The following is a 17,998-nucleotide window of genomic DNA, read 5'->3' on the forward strand; positions in this document are numbered from 1 at the left end:
ACAGTTGAATTGTCTGGTGGTTATTAAGGACAGGTAAATTGTCTGGTGGTTATTAAGGACAGGTGAGTTTTCTGGTGGTTATTAAGGACAGGTGATGGTCTGGTGGTTATTAAGGACAGGTGCTTGTCTGGTGGTTATTAAGGACATCTAGGTTTACAGGGACGGTGGAATAAAAACAAATATAGTCTTCAAAACATTAATATCTTAAAATATAGCACCTTTTTCTGAAAACAACAAAAGAAAAAGAAAATTTGTCATGTAAAAAACTGTTACACGTCCAAACAGGTTCAGGATTATTATTGTTTTACAACAAAATACTTCGTTTTGTTTCGCATTTGTGGAAGTGGAAGACTCCTTCATATCCGATAGAGATCTGGCTAGCACAGAACACTCTCACAAAACACTGCAGATACGTTAGAATGGACCACTTTACAGCAACAGCATTCAGAGTAGAGGCTGTGAGGATGTTGTGTGCTCCCAGGGTTGGGGTGGGAGAGCTGTCCATCTGTCATCTTAGTCTCTGTCTCTGTCTCTACCCCTCTCTGGGTGTTGGGCAGTGGAAGCTGGTGAAGGGGGGATGGGTCATAGTGATGGCTCTAATGGAATAAATGGAACAGAATCCAAGGTGTTTGAAACTTTTCCATTCATTCCATTACAGCCATTAGATCCAGTCCTCAGATTTAAAGTGACACCAGCCTCCACTGGGTGGTGGCTCTAGTTTCTAGTTCCCTCCGGGCCCTTGATGCTGGTGTCAATGTCCCCCGGTCTGAGGTTGCAGGACGATGGGTCGCAGTAGCCGTTGGGGCCAGCATTACCAGGAGGCCCAGGTACACCAGCCTGGCCAGGAACACCTGGAGAACCTCAAAGTCCTCATTCTAGAGACTCTAAGTCCAAAGTCACGTCCCTCCTGGAATGACTTGAATGAACATTCCAAAATGTTACGTGAAACCAAACAGGCTTTTTTAGCCGGCTATTCCTACTAAATATTGTATAAAGTCTACATGGCCACCTGATTATTTTTAGAAAGCAGTTTAGACCTAAAACAGACACTTATGTTCTCAGACCTTTTGAAGAGTTAAACACAAAACCAAATGGAATACAGTAAAAACCATCTTAAGACACCAACCTCCAAGACTAGAACATTTAGAAACCAGAACTAGAACTCAAAGACTAAAACAAGACTAGAATATCTACAACATTAAGATAGCTCCAAGACATTGTCAAAAAGATTTCTAGAATATCTACAACCTCCAAGACCAAGACTAGAATATCTAAAAGCAAGACCAAGACTAGAATATCTACAACCTCCAAGATCAAGACTAGAATATCTACAACCAAGACCAAGACTAGAATATCTACAACCAAGACCAAGACTAGAATATCTACAACCAAGACCAAGACTAGAATATCTACAACCAAGACCAAGACTAAGACTAGAATATCTACAACCAAGACCAAGACTAGAATATCTACAACCAAGACCAAGACTAGGATTAGAACATAAAGAAAAAGTAAGCTACTGATGGTTCGCTTCTCCATGGGGATCAAGGTCGATGTCACTCACCTGGTAGACCGGGAGGCCCTGGCTGGCCCTTGGCCCCTCGCACCGTGGGACCTCGGTCTCCTCTGTCGCCCAATTCACCTGCGCCACACAGCATGTTAATTACAAGGGTTATTCTAAAACTACTTTGGGTACATGAGCTGAATTTTGCTTTCACATTTTCAAATAACAGTAACATTAAAAATCCTCTCCCCACCTTTGGGTCCTTTGAGTCCTAGGAGTCCTGGAGGTCCTTTGAGGCCAGGCAGTCCTCTTGCTCCAGCCTGCCCAGGGAAGCCACTGTCCCCTGGGGGTCCGGCAGGACCAGGAGGCCCTGGCTTACCAGGCAGGCCCGCTGCTCCAGACTCCGGCCTCCTTAGACTGGCAGCCAACTGGGCTAGCTGCTCTGTTGGAGCAAGGGAATGATGAGCAAACAATTAATCAATCAAATGTATTAAAGGCCCAGTGCAGTCCAAAATGTGATTTCCTTTGTTTTATATATATTTCCACACTTTAATGTTGGAATAATAATGTGAAATTGTGAAAATTAGGATAATTCCCTTTTAGTGTAGGGGCTGTTTGAAAAGACCGCCTAAGATTTCTGCCTCTTTTGGTGGGATGTAGTTTTGGCCTGCCTGGTGACTTTACCAGGTGGTAAATCAGTTAATAGACCAATAAGAAAGAGAGTTCCAAACCTCTTTGCCATAACAGCTAGTTTACAGTTTTCCCCTCCCCACTTAGACCACTCCCAGACAGTGTTAGCAAAATTATTGCTTGAGAAATGTCTCTTTGCTAAATAGCTATTTTTGTTTTATTTTTGACCATTTCAATTTAAAATAATCACAATAAGGTACTCAATTGTTTTCCCAGAAATGATTTGATATTGAGACGAAAATGGAACTTTAATGAAGGCCTTTTTATAAATGTTATACATATTGTAGTCTTCCTTATTCTTACACATTCAAGTCTGCCTCAGTAAAATGTAGTCCTCCTTATTCTTACACATTCAAAACTGCCTCAGTAAAATGTAGTCCTCCTTATTCTTACACATTCAAGTCTGCCTCAGTAAAATGTAGTCTTCCTTATTCTTACACATTCAAGTCTGCCTTGAGTAAAATGCAGTCCTCCTTATTCTTACACATTCAAGTCTGCCTCAGTAAAATGTAGTCCTCCTTATTCTTACACATTCAAGTCTGCCTCAGTAAAATGTAGTCTTCCTTATTCTTACACATTCAAGTCTGCCTCAGTAAAATGTAGTCTTCCTTATTCTTACACATTCAAGTCTGCCTTGAGTAAAATGCAGTCCTCCTTATTCTTACACATTCAAGTCTGCCTCAGTAAAATGTAGTCTTCCTTATTCTTACACATTCAAGTCTGCCTCAGTAAAATGTAGTCCTCCTTATTCTTACACATTCAAGTCTGCCTCAGTAAAATGTAGTCTTCCTTATTCTTACACATTCAAGTCTGCATCAGTAAAATGTAGTCTTCCTTATTCTTACACATTCAAGTCTGCCTCGGTAAAATGTAGTCCTCCTTATTCTTACACATTCAAGTCTGCCTCAGTAAAATGTAGTCTTCCTTATTCTTACACATTCAAGTCTGCCTCAGTAAAATGTAGTCTTCCTTATTCTTACACATTCAAGTCTGCCTCAGTAAAATGTAGTCTTCCTTATTCTTACACATTCAAGTCTGCCTCAGTAAAATGTAGTCCTCCTTATTCTTACACATTCAAGTCTGCCTCAGTAAAATGTAGTCTTCCTTATTCTTACACATTCAAGTCTGCCTCAGTAAAATGTAGTTCTCCTTATTCTTACACATTCAAGTCTGCCTCAGTAAAATGTAGTCCTCCTTATTCTTACACATTCAAGTCTGCCTCAGTAAAATGTAGTCTTCCTTATTCTTACACATTCAAGTCTGCCTCAGTAAATTGAGCAGAGTGAAAATACTTATCGGAAAACATTCAACTCTACGGGATTGGTGTCCCTAAACCCGGACAGTTGTTGCTCAATATGTGATAATGTGACTAGAAAACATTGTATACAACAGCCAACTTTCCGGGACAAAGACATGTCTTATATGGGCAGAAAGCTTAAATTATTGTTAACTAACTGCAGTGTCCAATTTACAGTAGCTATTACACACAAAACATACCCTGCTATTGTTTGAAGATAGTGCACAACAACAAAACACTTTTATCATGGCTGGTGGTTTGATACATTCACCTCTGAAGGTAAATAATGTACTTACATTCAGTAATCTTGCTCTGATTTGTCATCCTGAGGGTCCCAGAGATAAAATGTAGTGTCGTTTTTTAAATATTTAAATGTAGGAACTGGGTTCTATAGTTTGACCCCACTGCTGTCTCTGGCTCCATAACCACCCCGCTTGGCCATCTAGATCCATCATGATCTAGATCCATCATGTATAACATTCCTGGGAGTGTTTAGCTTTAATCTTTTATTACCATAGAATGTTTGTATGTTCTCTATAGTTATGTACTTGAAAATGTATCAATTGACCAATTCGGCACATTTGGGCAAACTCCTGGCAGACTTGATGCAAAATATTGTGTAGTGAGGTAATTGTTCTCTGGATCAGTCTGAAACTTTGCACACACACTGCTGCCATCTTGTGGACAGAATCTAAATTACACCTAGGATCCTACCTTAATGTATGGCCTTTCTCTTGCATTTCAAAGATGATGGAACACAAAAATAAATAGAAAATGCATGTTGTTTTTATTATATGATCTTTTACCAGATCTAATGTTTTATATTCTCCTACATTAATTTCACATGTCCACACACTTCAAAGTGTTACCTTTCAAATGTTATCAAGAATATCCATATCCTTGCTTCAGGTCCTGAGCTACAGGCAGTTAGATTTGGGTATGTCATTTGAGGCGAAAATTTTAAAAAAGGGTACGATCCTTAAGAAACTGAAAAATATATATGTGTATTTATGGTGCCAAGAGTTCAACATAAAACTCCTAAGGCTTTTGGCTTTGTATTTTACACTCCAAATTCCAGTCTTTGCTTTTCTGCTTTTCTGCAAAAGTGCAGGTCCTCTGGAGGTGAAATACATTTTTCAACACATTGGGTATAAAAAAGTAATGAGTTTAGGAGGAGAGTAGTGGTAGTGGGAGGAGGGGGTGGGATACTGTAAGAGGGCCCAGGGAGAGAGACAAAAAAAACAGGCTGCCACTTCAGCATTTCTGGGGTTCAGGAGTCTGTTATCCATCAAACTAACAAAGGTTGAAGCGTATTTATGATGGGTTTTTTTCTGCTTCCCTCTCTTCAAACTGTCAAGTCAGATAGGCTATATCCCCCAAACTCAACTCTGGACCTCGCAGCCAGTTCTACTGCATTTCTTCATTGTTCCCCTCTAATCCGGGACTGATTTAGACCTGGGACACTGGCTGTGTGCAATTCATTATTAGGTAGGACAGAAAAGCAGCAGGCTCCGGACCTCATAGGGTCAGAGTTGAATACCCCTGGTCTATAGTATAAACATCGAAGTTGGGGATATTACAGAGTGTTTATACTTAAAGGTAGAGTGGGATACATTGATTTTAAAACACTGAAGGAATGACAGTGTGCAGTATTGTTACCTTGCATAACTCTCATGCAGACTTGTTTGATGTGTTGATCGCTTGGTTCTTTACCCTGAAGGATAACATAACAACAGGTTTATGATGACAAAACTGCTTTAATAAACAGAGATTTAGCTTCTGAAATGCATCATGTAAGCCCTAGTTGTGTTATGCTGGACACCCTGGAAAACTGTTGTCCATGGCCTAAGGTCCAGGAGGGAAAGGCCTAGCAGTAAGTTAGTACATTTGTAAGTAAGTAAGTATGTCAATAAGTTAGTAAGTATGTAGGTTAGTAACTAAGTATGTAAGTAGGTATGAAAGTATGTAAGTAAGTAGGTATGTATGTAAATAAGTAAGTAAGTAAGTACTATGTAAGTGAGTTTGTAGGTATATAAGTAAGCACGTAAGTTAATTAGTAAGAAAGTATGTAAGTTAGTAAGTTTGTAAGTAAGTTCAGGTGTATAGTCTTCAGAGTTTTGGGTGGAGGTGGTTTGGGGGTACCTACCGCCGGTCCCTGTGACCCCCTGATTCCTGGTGCGCCCCTGTTGCCCTGCATGCCACGTGGTCCAGAAGTACCAGCTGGGCCCTCGATGCCAGGCTGCCCTCTGCTACCCTCTGGCCCTCTGTTGCCAGGCTCTCCTGGGTTTCCAACCTGGAGACAGAGAGGGGACAACTGGATCAGAACAACATTACATGGGTGGTACTGAGCTCAATGAAGACTTCTGAGTTCCGGGAGTGCTGGGGAGCCAGCCATGGAATAAACTAATAACTGCTTTTATCTGGAACAAGAAAAACCCGGAAGATCGTATTGCAGAGATCTCGTCTCGTTTTGGATGACAGAAACCCCTGATGTTACAGGCCTGAAATGGATGACCTTGGAGATCTCGTCCTGTGGCCCGACCTCCTTAGCTGTCTTACTCTGCTCAAAACTTGCATTAGCTGAGCCTGTTTCCAAATACAGTTCAGGCTTCATTCATTAGCTGAGCCTGTTTCCAAATACAGTTCAGGCTTCATCTGATTTATCTCTACAGAAACTGCACATGGAGCTCGAACAAAATGGAATTCAAATAATTGAAACAACATCAGTCAATTAGTTATTTAAAAAAAAAAACGTTGAAAACCCCCCCTAAATGTTGGTTAACCACTTAGCACTACTACTAACAGTCTATGGGTGCAGATAAACTGTCTCAACATTATATTCCTGGTTGGAGACATGGAACTGCTTCTAGAAGAGTACAGAACTCACCACTCCTTTGGGTCCAGCTTCCCCTTGGTCACCCTATTATACAAATGAGAGAAACACAGAGGATTAGTACAGGTGGAGTTAAAACGGGTTGTTTAAAAGGCTTCAATGTGAGGTTGGGTTGGATGCAATGAATCCTTGCTTGAGTGATAACTTACAACATCTCCTTTGTCTCCAGAGGTTCCCTCAGAACCTTGTCCCCCCTACACACACACACACACACACACACACACACACACACACACACACACACACACACACACACACACACACACAAACCAATATAAATTATTTTGGGGTAAAATCACTCTTCTGGATATAACAAATGCCAAGGGTAAGTTAGAAACACACACACACACACACACACATATATACATTCATGCTACACACACATCTCAACAGCTGCTACCAGATTCTTATTATGATTGCTAAATACAGCACAATTTAACCACTTGCCCACCAAAACATGTGTAAATATTGGACTATAAATTGTTATTCTACTATGTTGGACTATAAATTGTTATTCTACTATGTTGGACTATAAATTGTTATTCTACTATATTGAACTATAAATTGTTATTCTACTATGTTGGACTATAAATTGTTATTCTACTATGTTGGACTATAAATTGTTAATCTACTATGTTGGACTATAAATTGTTATTCTACTATGTTGGACTATAAATTGTTATTCTACTATGTTGGACTATAAATTGTTATTCTACTATGTTGGACTATACATTTTTATTCTACTATATTGAACTATAAATTGTTATTCTACTATGTTGGACTATAAATTGTTATTCTACTATGTTGGACTATAAATTGTTATTCTACTATGTTGGACTATAAATTGTTATTCTACTATGTTGGACTATAAATTGTTATTCTACTATGTTGGACTATAAATTGTTATTCTACTATGTTGGACTATAAATTGTTATTCTACTATGTTGGACTATAAATTGTTATTCTACTATGTTGGACTATAAATTGTTATTCTACTATGTTGGACTATAAATTGTTATTCTACTATGTTGGACTATAAATTGTTATTCTACTATGTTGGACTATACATCTACTGAAGCATTTATTTTGTTGTTTTCTTATCTTTTCTTATTTCTTATTGTTGTTGCGTTGTCCAGAAGGAACCTGCCAGGAAGCATTTGGTCGGACAGTGTCTACCATGTGTATCCTGCACATACGACTAATAAAACCTGACACTGGAAAGGGCCCATCCACATTCTGCTGCTGGAGTATCACATTGACTTTAAGATACAGACAGATATTGTTGTGAGAGATAAACAGACATTTTAAAAGATGGATTTCTTACCTGCTCTCCTTTAGGTCCTCCCTCGCCAGCTTCTCCCTGAAGTGGAGGAGAAATCAGTTCACTATTGAAAATCTTTAAACTACAGTATAGTTAAACAATTATACTACTATGTAACGTTATACAGTACATTTATACAGTTAGACAACAACACTAGTTATACTACTATGTAACATTATACAGTATATTTATACAGTTAGACAACAACACAAGTTATACTACTATGTAACGTTATACAGTATATTTATACAGTTAGACAACAACACTAGTTATACTACTATGTAACGTTATACAGTATATTTATACAGTTAGACAACAACACTAGTTATACTACTATGTAAAGTTATACAGTATATTTATACAGTTAGATAACAACACTAGTTATACTACTATGTAACGTTATACAGTATATTTATACAGTTAGATAACAACACTAGTTATACTACTATGTAAAGTTATACAGTATATTTATACAGTTAGATAACAACACTAGTTATACTACTATGTAACGTTATACAGTATATTTATACAGTTAGATAACAACACTAGTTATACTACTATGTAACGTTATACAGTATATTTATACAGTTAGATAACAACACTAGTTATACTACTATGTAACGTTATACAGTATATTTATACAGTTAGATAACAACACTAGTTATACTACTATGTAACAGTTATACAGTATATTTATACAGTTAGATAACAACACTAGTTATACTACTATGTAACGTTATACAGTATATTTATACAGTTAGATAACAACACTAGTTATACTACTATGTAACAGTTATACAGTAGATTTATACAGTTAGATAACAACACTAGTTATACTACTATGTAACGTTATACAGTATATTTATACAGTTAGATAACAACACTAGTTATACTACTATGTAACGTTATACAGTAGATTTATACAGTTAGACAACAACACTAGTTATACTACTATGTAACGTTATACAGTAGATTTATACAGTTAGACAACAACACTAGTTATACTACTATGTAACGTTATACAGTAGATTTATACAGTTAGACAACAACACTAGTTATACTACTATGTAACGTTATACAGTAGATTTATACAGTTAGACAACAACACTAGTTATACTACAATGTAACGTTATACAGTATATTTATACAGTTAGACAACAACACTAGTTATACTACTATGTAACGTTATACAGTATATTTATACAGTTAGACAACAACACTAGTTATACTACTATGTAACGTCATACAGTAGATTTATACAGTTAGACAACAACACTAGTTATACTACTATGTAACGTTATACAGTATATTTATACAGTTAGACAACAACACTAGTTATACTACTATGTAACGTTATACAGTATATTTATACAGTTAGACAACAACACTAGTTATACTACTATGTAACGTTATACAGTAGATTTATACAGTTAGACAACAACACTAGTTATACTACTATGTAACGTTATACAGTATATTTATACAGTTAGACAACAACACTAGTTATACTACTATGGAAAGCAACAGCAAGACTAGACTTATAAATGCATGATTGAACTAACACTAGAGGGGGTCAAAAGGATGTATTTCACAAAGTGTATGTCCTTGTCAGGTGAATATGGTAAGAATTTGACTTTATATTAGCTAGCAATTGAGGCTAAATTGCTGTCTTCGTGATTGTACAGAACAGTGGAAAGTCCAATCAAAACTGGTGTTTTCATGAATATGGAAAATTGTCATAAGAAGTCTGTGGAACCTGAAATGACTAAACACAAGCCACAGTGCTCTTCAGTTGAGCTTCTTCTCTATCTGTTCATCAAATATCAGGCATCCAGAACGTAAACGGTCCAGGGAGCCTTAATCCAAGGAGTAGTAGTTTAGTTGTATAATATCAGTAGTTTAGTTGTATAATATCAGTAGTTTAGTTGTATAATATCAGTAGTTTAGTTGTATAATATCAGTAGTTTAGTTGTATAATATCAGTAGTATGTTTAGTTGTATAATATCAGTAGTATGTTTAGTTGTATAATATCAGTAGTATGTTTAGTTGTATAATATCAGTAGTTTAGTTGTATAATATCAGTAGTTTAGTTGTATAATATCAGTAGTTTAGTTGTATAATATCAGTAGTATGTTTAGTTGTATAATATCAGTAGTTTAGTTGTATAATATCAGTAGTTTAGTTGTATAATATCAGTAGTATGTTTAGTTGTATAATATCAATATCTGTAGTATGTTTATAATATCAGTTGTATAATATCAGTAGTTTAGTTTAGTTGTATAATATCAGTAGTTTAGTTGTATATATCAGTAGTTTAGTTGTATAATATCAGTAGTTTAGTTGTATAATATCAGTAGTTTAGTTGTATAATATCAGTAGTTTAGTTGTATAATATCAGTAGTTTAGTTGTATAATATCAGTAGTTTAGTTGTATAATATCAGTAGTATGTTTAGTTGTATAATATCAGTAGTTTAGTTGTATAATATCAGTAGTATGTTTAGTTGTATAATATCAGTAGTTTAGTTGTATAATATCAGTAGTTTAGTTGTATAATATCAGTAGTATGTTTAGTTGTATAATATCAGTAGTATGTTTAGTTGTATAATATCAGTAGTTTAGTTGTATAATATCAGTAGTATGTTTAGTTGTATAATATCAGTAGTATGTTTAGTTGTATAATATCAGTAGTTTAGTTGTATAATATCAGTAGTTTAGTTGTATAATATCAGTAGTTTAGTTGTATAATATCAGTAGTTTAGTTGTATAATATCAGTAGTTTAGTTGTATAATATCAGTAGTTTAGTTGTATAATATCAGTTGTTTAGTTGTATAATATCAGTAGTATGTTTAGTTGTATAATATCAGTAGTTTAGTTGTATAATATCAGTAGTTTAGTTGTTAATAGTTGTATAATATCAGTAGTTTAGTTGTATAATATCAGTAGTATTTTATTGTATAATATCAGTAGTTGTAGTTGTATAATATCAGTAGTTTAGTTGTATAATATCAGTAGTATGTTTAGTTGTATAATATCAGTAGTTTAGTTGTATAATATCAGTAGTTTAGTTGTATAATATCAGTAGTTTAGTTGTATAATATCAGTAGTTTTTAGTTGTATAATATCAGTAGTTTAGTTGTATAATATCAGTAGTTTAGTTGTATAATATCAGTAGTTTTTAGTTGTATAATATCAGTAGTATTTTAGTTGTATAATATCAGTAGTAGTTGTATAATATCAGTAGTTTAGTTGTATAATATCAGTAGTTTAGTTGTATAATATCAGTAGTATGTTTAGTTGTATAATATATCAGTAGTTTAGTTGTATAATATCAGTAGTTTAGTTGTATAATATTTAGTAGTTTTAGTTGTATAATATCAGTAGTTTAGTTGTATAATATCAGTAGTTTTTAGTTGTATAATATCAGTAGTTTAGTTGTATAATATCAGTAGTTTAGTTGTATAATATCAGTAGTTTATAATAGTTGTATAATATCAGTAGTTTAGTTGTATAATATCAGTAGTTTAGTTGTATAATATCAGTAGTATGTTTAGTTGTATAATATCAGTAGTATGTTTAGTTGTATAATATCAGTAGTATGTTTAGTTGTATAATATCAGTAGTTTAGTTGTATAATATCAGTAGTTTAGTTGTATAATATCAGTAGTTTAGTTGTATAATATCAGTAGTATGTTTAGTTGTATAATATCAGTAGTTTAGTTGTATAATATCAGTAGTATGTTTAGTTGTATAATATCAGTAGTTTAGTTGTATAATATGTTTGTAGTTGTATAATATCAGTAGTTTAGTTGTATAATATCAGTAGTTTAGTTGTATAATATCAGTAGTTTAGTTGTATAATATCAGTAGTTTAGTTGTATAATATCAGTAGTTTAGTTGTATAATATCAGTAGTTTAGTTGTATAATATCAGTAGTTTAGTTGTATAATATCAGTAGTATGTTTAGTTGTATAATATCAGTAGTATGTTTAGTTGTATAATATCAGTAGTTTAGTTGTATAATATCAGTAGTATGTTTAGTTGTATAATATCAGTAGTTTAGTTGTATAATATCAGTAGTTTAGTTGTATAATATCAGTAGTTTATTTTAATATCAGTAGTTTAATAATATCAGTAGTATTGTTTATCAGTTTTAGTTGTATAATATCAGTAGTATGTTTAGTTGTATAATATCAGTAGTATGTTTAGTTGTATAATATCAGTAGTATGTTTAGTTGTATAATATCAGTAGTTTAGTTGTATAATATCAGTAGTTTAGTTGTATAATATCAGTAGTTTAGTTGTATAATATCAGTAGTTTAGTTGTATAATATCAGTAGTTTAGTTGTATAATATCAGTAGTATGTTTAGTTGTATAATATCAGTAGTATGTTTAGTTGTATAATATCAGTAGTTTAGTTGTATAATATCAGTAGTTTATGTTTAGTTGTATAATATCAGTAGTTTTTAGTTGTATAATATCAGTAGTTTAGTTGTATAATATCAGTAGTTTAGTTGTATAATATCAGTAGTATATAATATCAGTTTTAGTTGTATAATATCAGTAGTTTAGTTGTATAATATCAGTAGTATGTTTAGTTGTATAATATCAGTAGTTTAGTTGTATAATATCAGTAGTTTAGTTGTATAATATCAGTAGTTTAGTTGTATAATATCAGTAGTTTAGTTGTATAATATCAGTAGTTTAGTTGTATAATATCAGTAGTATGTTTAGTTGTATAATATCAGTTTAGTATGTTTAGTTGTATAATATCAGTAGTTTAGTTGTATAATATCAGTAGTATGTTTAGTTGTATAATATCAGTAGTTTTTAGTTGTATAATATCAGTAGTTTAGTTGTATAATATAGTTGTATAATATCAGTAGTTTAGTTGTATAATATCAGTAGTATGTTTAGTTGTATAATATCAGTAGTATGTTTAGTTGTATAATATCAGTAGTTTTTAGTTGTATAATATCAGTAGTATGTTTAGTTGTATAATATCAGTAGTATGTTTAGTTGTATAATATCAGTAGTTTAGTTGTATAATATCAGTAGTTTAGTTGTATAATATCAGTAGTATGTTTAGTTGTATAATATCAGTAGTTTAGTTGTATAATATCAGTAGTTTAGTTGTATAATATCAGTAGTTTAGTTGTATAATATCAGTAGTTTAGTTGTATAATATCAGTAGTTTAGTTGTATAATATCAGTAGTATGTTTAGTTGTATAATATCAGTAGTATGTTTAGTTGTATAATATCAGTAGTTTAGTTGTATAATATCAGTAGTATGTTTAGTTGTATAATATCAGTAGTTTAGTTGTATAATATCAGTAGTATGTTTAGTTGTATAATATCAGTAGTTTAGTTGTATAATATCAGTAGTTTAGTTGTATAATATCAGTAGTTTAGTTGTATAATATCAGTAGTATGTTTAGTTGTATAATATCAGTAGTATGTTTAGTTGTATAATATCAGTAGTTTAGTTGTATAATATCAGTAGTTTAGTTGTATAATATCAGTAGTTTAGTTGTATAATATCAGTAGTATGTTTAGTTGTATAATATCAGTAGTATGTTTAGTTGTATAATATCAGTAGTTTTTAGTTGTATAATATCAGTAGTATGTTTAGTTGTATAATATCAGTAGTTTAGTTGTATAATATCAGTAGTATGTTTAGTTGTATAATATCAGTAGTTTAGTTGTATAATATCAGTAGTTTAGTTGTATAATATCAGTAGTTTAGTTGTATAATATCAGTAGTTTAGTTGTATAATATCAGTAGTATGTTTAGTTGTATAATATCAGTAGTTTGTTTAGTTGTATAATATCAGTAGTTTAGTTGTATAATATCAGTAGTTTAGTTGTATAATATCAGTAGTTTAGTTGTATAATATCAGTAGTATGTTTAGTTGTATAATATCAGTAGTAGTTGTATAATATCAGTAGTATGTTTAGTTGTATAATATCAGTAGTTTAGTTGTATAATATCAGTAGTATGTTTAGTTGTATAATATCAGTAGTTTAGTTGTATAATATCAGTAGTATGTTTAGTTGTATAATATCAGTAGTTTAGTTGTATAATATCAGTAGTTTAGTTGTATAATATCAGTAGTTTAGTTGTATAATATCAGTAGTTTAGTTGTATAATATCAGTAGTTTAGTTGTATAATATCAGTAGTTTAGTTGTATAATATCAGTAGTATGTTTAGTTGTATAATATCAGTAGTATGTTTAGTTGTATAATATCAGTAGTTTAGTTGTATAATATCAGTAGTATGTTTAGTTGTATAATATCAGTAGTTTAGTTGTATAATATCAGTAGTTTAGTTGTATAATATCAGTAGTTTAGTTGTATAATATCAGTAGTTTAGTTGTATAATATCAGTAGTTTAGTTGTATAATATCAGTAGTATGTTTAGTTGTATAATATCAGTAGTATGTTTAGTTGTATAATATCAGTAGTTTAGTTGTATAATATCAGTAGTTTAGTTGTATAATATCAGTAGTTTAGTTGTATAATATCAGTAGTTTAGTTGTATAATATCAGTAGTTTAGTTGTATAATATCAGTAGTTTAGTTGTATAATATCAGTAGTGTTGTATAATATCAGTAGTATGTTTATCAGTAGTTGTATAATATCAGTAGTTTATCAGTAGTTTAGTATAATATCAGTAGTTTAGTTGTATAATATCAGTAGTTTAGTTGTATAATATCAGTAGTTTAGTTGTATAATATCAGTAGTTTAGTTGTATAATATCAGTAGTTTAGTTGTATAATATCAGTAGTTTAGTTGTATAATATCAGTAGTATGTTTAGTTGTATAATATCAGTAGTTTAGTTGTATAATATCAGTAGTATGTTTAGTTGTATAATATCAGTAGTTTAGTTGTATAATATCAGTAGTTTAGTTGTATAATATCAGTAGTATGTTTAGTTGTATAATATCAGTAGTAGTATAATATCAGTTTTAGTTGTATAATATCAGTAGTATGTTTAGTTGTATAATATCAGTAGTATGTTTAGTTGTATAATATCAGTAGTTTAGTAGTTTTAGTTGTATAATATCAGTAGTATGTTTAGTTGTATAATATCAGTAGTATTGTATAATATCAGTAGTAGTTTAGTTGTATAATATCAGTAGTTTAGTTGTATAATATCAGTAGTTTAGTTGTATAATATCAGTAGTTTTTAGTTGTATAATATCAGTAGTTTAGTTGTATAATATCAGTAGTTTAGTTGTATATGTTTATAATATCAGTTTTAGTATAATATCAGTAGTTTTAGTTGTATAATATCAGTAGTATTTTAGTTGTATAATATCAGTAGTATGTTTAGTTGTATAATATCAGTAGTATGTTTAGTTGTATAATATCAGTAGTTTAGTTGTATAATATCAGTAGTTTAGTTGTATAATATCAGTAGTATGTTTAGTTGTATAATATCAGTAGTTTAGTTGTATAATATCAGTAGTTTAGTTTATAATTGTAGTATAATATCAGTAGTTTAGTTGTATAATATCAGTAGTTTAGTTGTATAATATCAGTAGTTTAGTTGTATAATATCAGTAGTTTTTAGTTGTATAATATCAGTAGTTTAGTTGTATAATATCAGTAGTTTAGTTGTATAATATCAGTAGTATGTTTAGTTGTATAATATCAGTAGTATGTTTAGTTGTATAATATCAGTAGTATGTTTAGTTGTATAATATCAGTAGTTTAGTTGTATAATATCAGTAGTTTAGTTGTATAATATCAGTAGTTTAGTTGTATAATATCAGTAGTTTAGTTGTATAATATCAGTAGTTTAGTTGTATAATATCAGTAGTATGTTTAGTTGTATAATATCAGTTGTATAATATCAGTAGTTTAGTTGTATAATATCAGTAGTATGTTTAGTTGTATAATATCAGTAGTATGTTTAGTTGTATAATATCAGTAGTATGTTTAGTTGTATAATTTAGTTTGTATAATATCAGTAGTTTAGTTGTATAATATCAGTAGTATGTTTAGTTGTATAATATCAGTAGTTTAGTTGTATAATATCAGTATGTTTAGTTTATAATATCAGTTGTTTATAATATCAGTAGTTTTTAGTTGTATAATATCAGTAGTATGTTTAGTTGTATAATATCAGTAGTTTAGTTGTATAATATCAGTAGTTTAGTTGTATAATATCAGTAGTTTAGTTGTATAATATCAGTAGTATGTTTAGTTGTATAATATCAGTAGTATGTTTAGTTGTATAATATCAGTAGTATGTTTAGTTGTATAATATCAGTAGTTTAGTTGTATAATATCAGTAGTATGTTTAGTTGTATAATATCAGTAGTATGTTTAGTTGTATAATATCAGTAGTATGTTTAGTTGTATAATATCAGTAGTATGTTTAGTTGTATAATATCAGTAGTATGTTTAGTTGTATAATATCAGTAGTTTTTAGTTGTATAATATCAGTAGTATGTTTAGTTTTATAATATCAGTGATTGTTTCCCCACCAGACAGCAGGTCTCTACAGACGGGATAGATACCAGTCAGAATAGAACATCCTTTTATCTTACCCTCTCTCCCTTCACTCCGGGGAGGCCTGGGGGTCCAGGAACACCAGGAAGACCAAGATCTCCTTTAGGTCCCTACAAAACAAAGGTAGAGCGACAACAAGGAGGTCAGAGGTCAACACCACACTACTGTATGTCCTTAGAGCAAGGTGCTTGCAGTGCCGGGATTGTGGGTTAGATTCCTGGGACAGACCATATGTAACATGTATGTACGCATGACTGTAGGATTACAAGCCTCTGCTGAATGGAATACTGTATGTAAATATCTAAACCTACAGAACACAACAGCAGAATGTAGTGGAAACCTCAGATAAGACAGCAGAGTATGGAGAAACTAACCACAAGCTCTTCAGTCATTAGGGCAACATACACTGGTGAATTAACTGTTCATGAGTCGGCTATATCAGGGTCGTGACTCAAAACATGCACAAAAGAAAGAGAATTTCTAAAAACCTGGCTGCAATTTTTATTTTGTATGCTTATGTGTGTGTGTGTGTGTGTGTGTGTCTCTTTGTTCTCTGTGCTGGGCACACCTTTGATTGCTGACCGTGTGTGTGTGAGGAATGCCAAAGCAACAGAAGGCTCTTTCAGCCAGCTGGCCCTGGCCCTCATTCTCTCCTTACTGTGAAAATAGACTCTGTGTGAGATCCTGAGATCCCGTTCAGAACTATTCTCAAAGGAATTTCTGTGTAACCACAGCCAGGTCCCCACTCTCTGTGACCACAGCCAGGTCCCCACTCTCTGTTACCACAGCCAGGTCCCCTCTCTCTGTAACCACAGCCAGGTCCCCTCTCTGCAACCACAGCCAGGTCCCCCCTCTCTGTAACCACAGCCAGGTCCCCACTCTCTGTAACCACAGCCAGGTCCCCCCTCTCTGTAACCACAGCCAGGTCCCCCCTCTCTGTAACCACAGCCAGGTCCCCCCTCTGTAACCACAGCCAGGTCCCCACTCTGTAACCACAGCCAGGTCCCCCCTCTCTGTAACCACAGCCAAGTCCCCCTCTCTGTAACCACAGCCAGGTTAGACACAGGTAGGTCCCCCTCTCTGTAACCACAGCCAGGTCCCCCTCTCTGTAACCACAGCCAGGTCCCCCCTCTCTGTAACCACAGCCAGGTCAACACTCTGTAACCACAGCCAGGTCAACTCTCTGTAACCACAGCCAGGTCAACACTCTCTGTAACCACAGCCAGGTCAACACTCTCTGTAACCACAGCCAGGTCCACACTCTGTAACCACAGCCAGGTCCACTCTCTGTAACCACAGCCAGGTCCCCCCTCTCTGTAACCACAGCCAGGTCCACTCTCTGTAACCACAGCCAGGTCCACTCTCTGTAACCACAGCCAGGTCCCCCTCTCTGTAACCACAGCCAGGTCCCCCTCTCTGTAACCACAGCCAGGTCCCCACTCTCTGTAACCACAGCCAGGTCCCCACTCTGTAACCACAGCCAGGTCCCCTCTCTGTAACCACAGCCAGGTCCCCCCTCTCTGTAACCACAGCCAGGTCAACACTCTCTGTAACCACAGCCAGGTCCCCACACTCTGTAACCACAGCCAGGTCCCCACACTCTGTAACCACAGCCAGGTCCCCCTCTCTGTAACCACAGCCAGGTCCCCCTCTCTGTAACCACAGCCAGGTCCCCTCTCTCTGTAACCACAGCCAGGTCCCCCTCTCTGTAACCACAGCCAGGTCCACACTCTGTAACCACAGCCAGGTCCCCTCTCTGTAACCACAGC

The 17,998-nt window shown here is 33.5% G+C and overlaps 1 protein-coding gene across 1 annotated transcript in view; it reads right to left on the reverse strand.

Annotated features, from left to right (window-relative positions):
- Positions 1-714: 714 nt before the first annotated feature.
- Positions 715-17,998, reverse strand: part of col9a1b (collagen, type IX, alpha 1b) — a 58,577-nt gene continuing 41,293 nt past the window's right edge. The window contains exons 24-32 of the mRNA XM_065023276.1: positions 16,268-16,339; positions 7,709-7,744; positions 6,534-6,578; positions 6,379-6,411; positions 5,638-5,784; positions 5,151-5,205; positions 1,758-1,946; positions 1,565-1,642; positions 715-851 (exon numbers count right to left, since the gene is read on the reverse strand). Of these exons, the coding sequence (XP_064879348.1) occupies positions 715-851; positions 1,565-1,642; positions 1,758-1,946; positions 5,151-5,205; positions 5,638-5,784; positions 6,379-6,411; positions 6,534-6,578; positions 7,709-7,744; positions 16,268-16,339 (792 nt within the window). The remainder of the gene's footprint in view (positions 852-1,564; positions 1,643-1,757; positions 1,947-5,150; positions 5,206-5,637; positions 5,785-6,378; positions 6,412-6,533; positions 6,579-7,708; positions 7,745-16,267; positions 16,340-17,998) is intronic.

Source organism: Oncorhynchus nerka, linkage group LG10 (assembly GCF_034236695.1).
Source record: "Oncorhynchus nerka isolate Pitt River linkage group LG10, Oner_Uvic_2.0, whole genome shotgun sequence".
Taxonomy (NCBI): Eukaryota; Metazoa; Chordata; class Actinopteri; order Salmoniformes; family Salmonidae; genus Oncorhynchus; species Oncorhynchus nerka.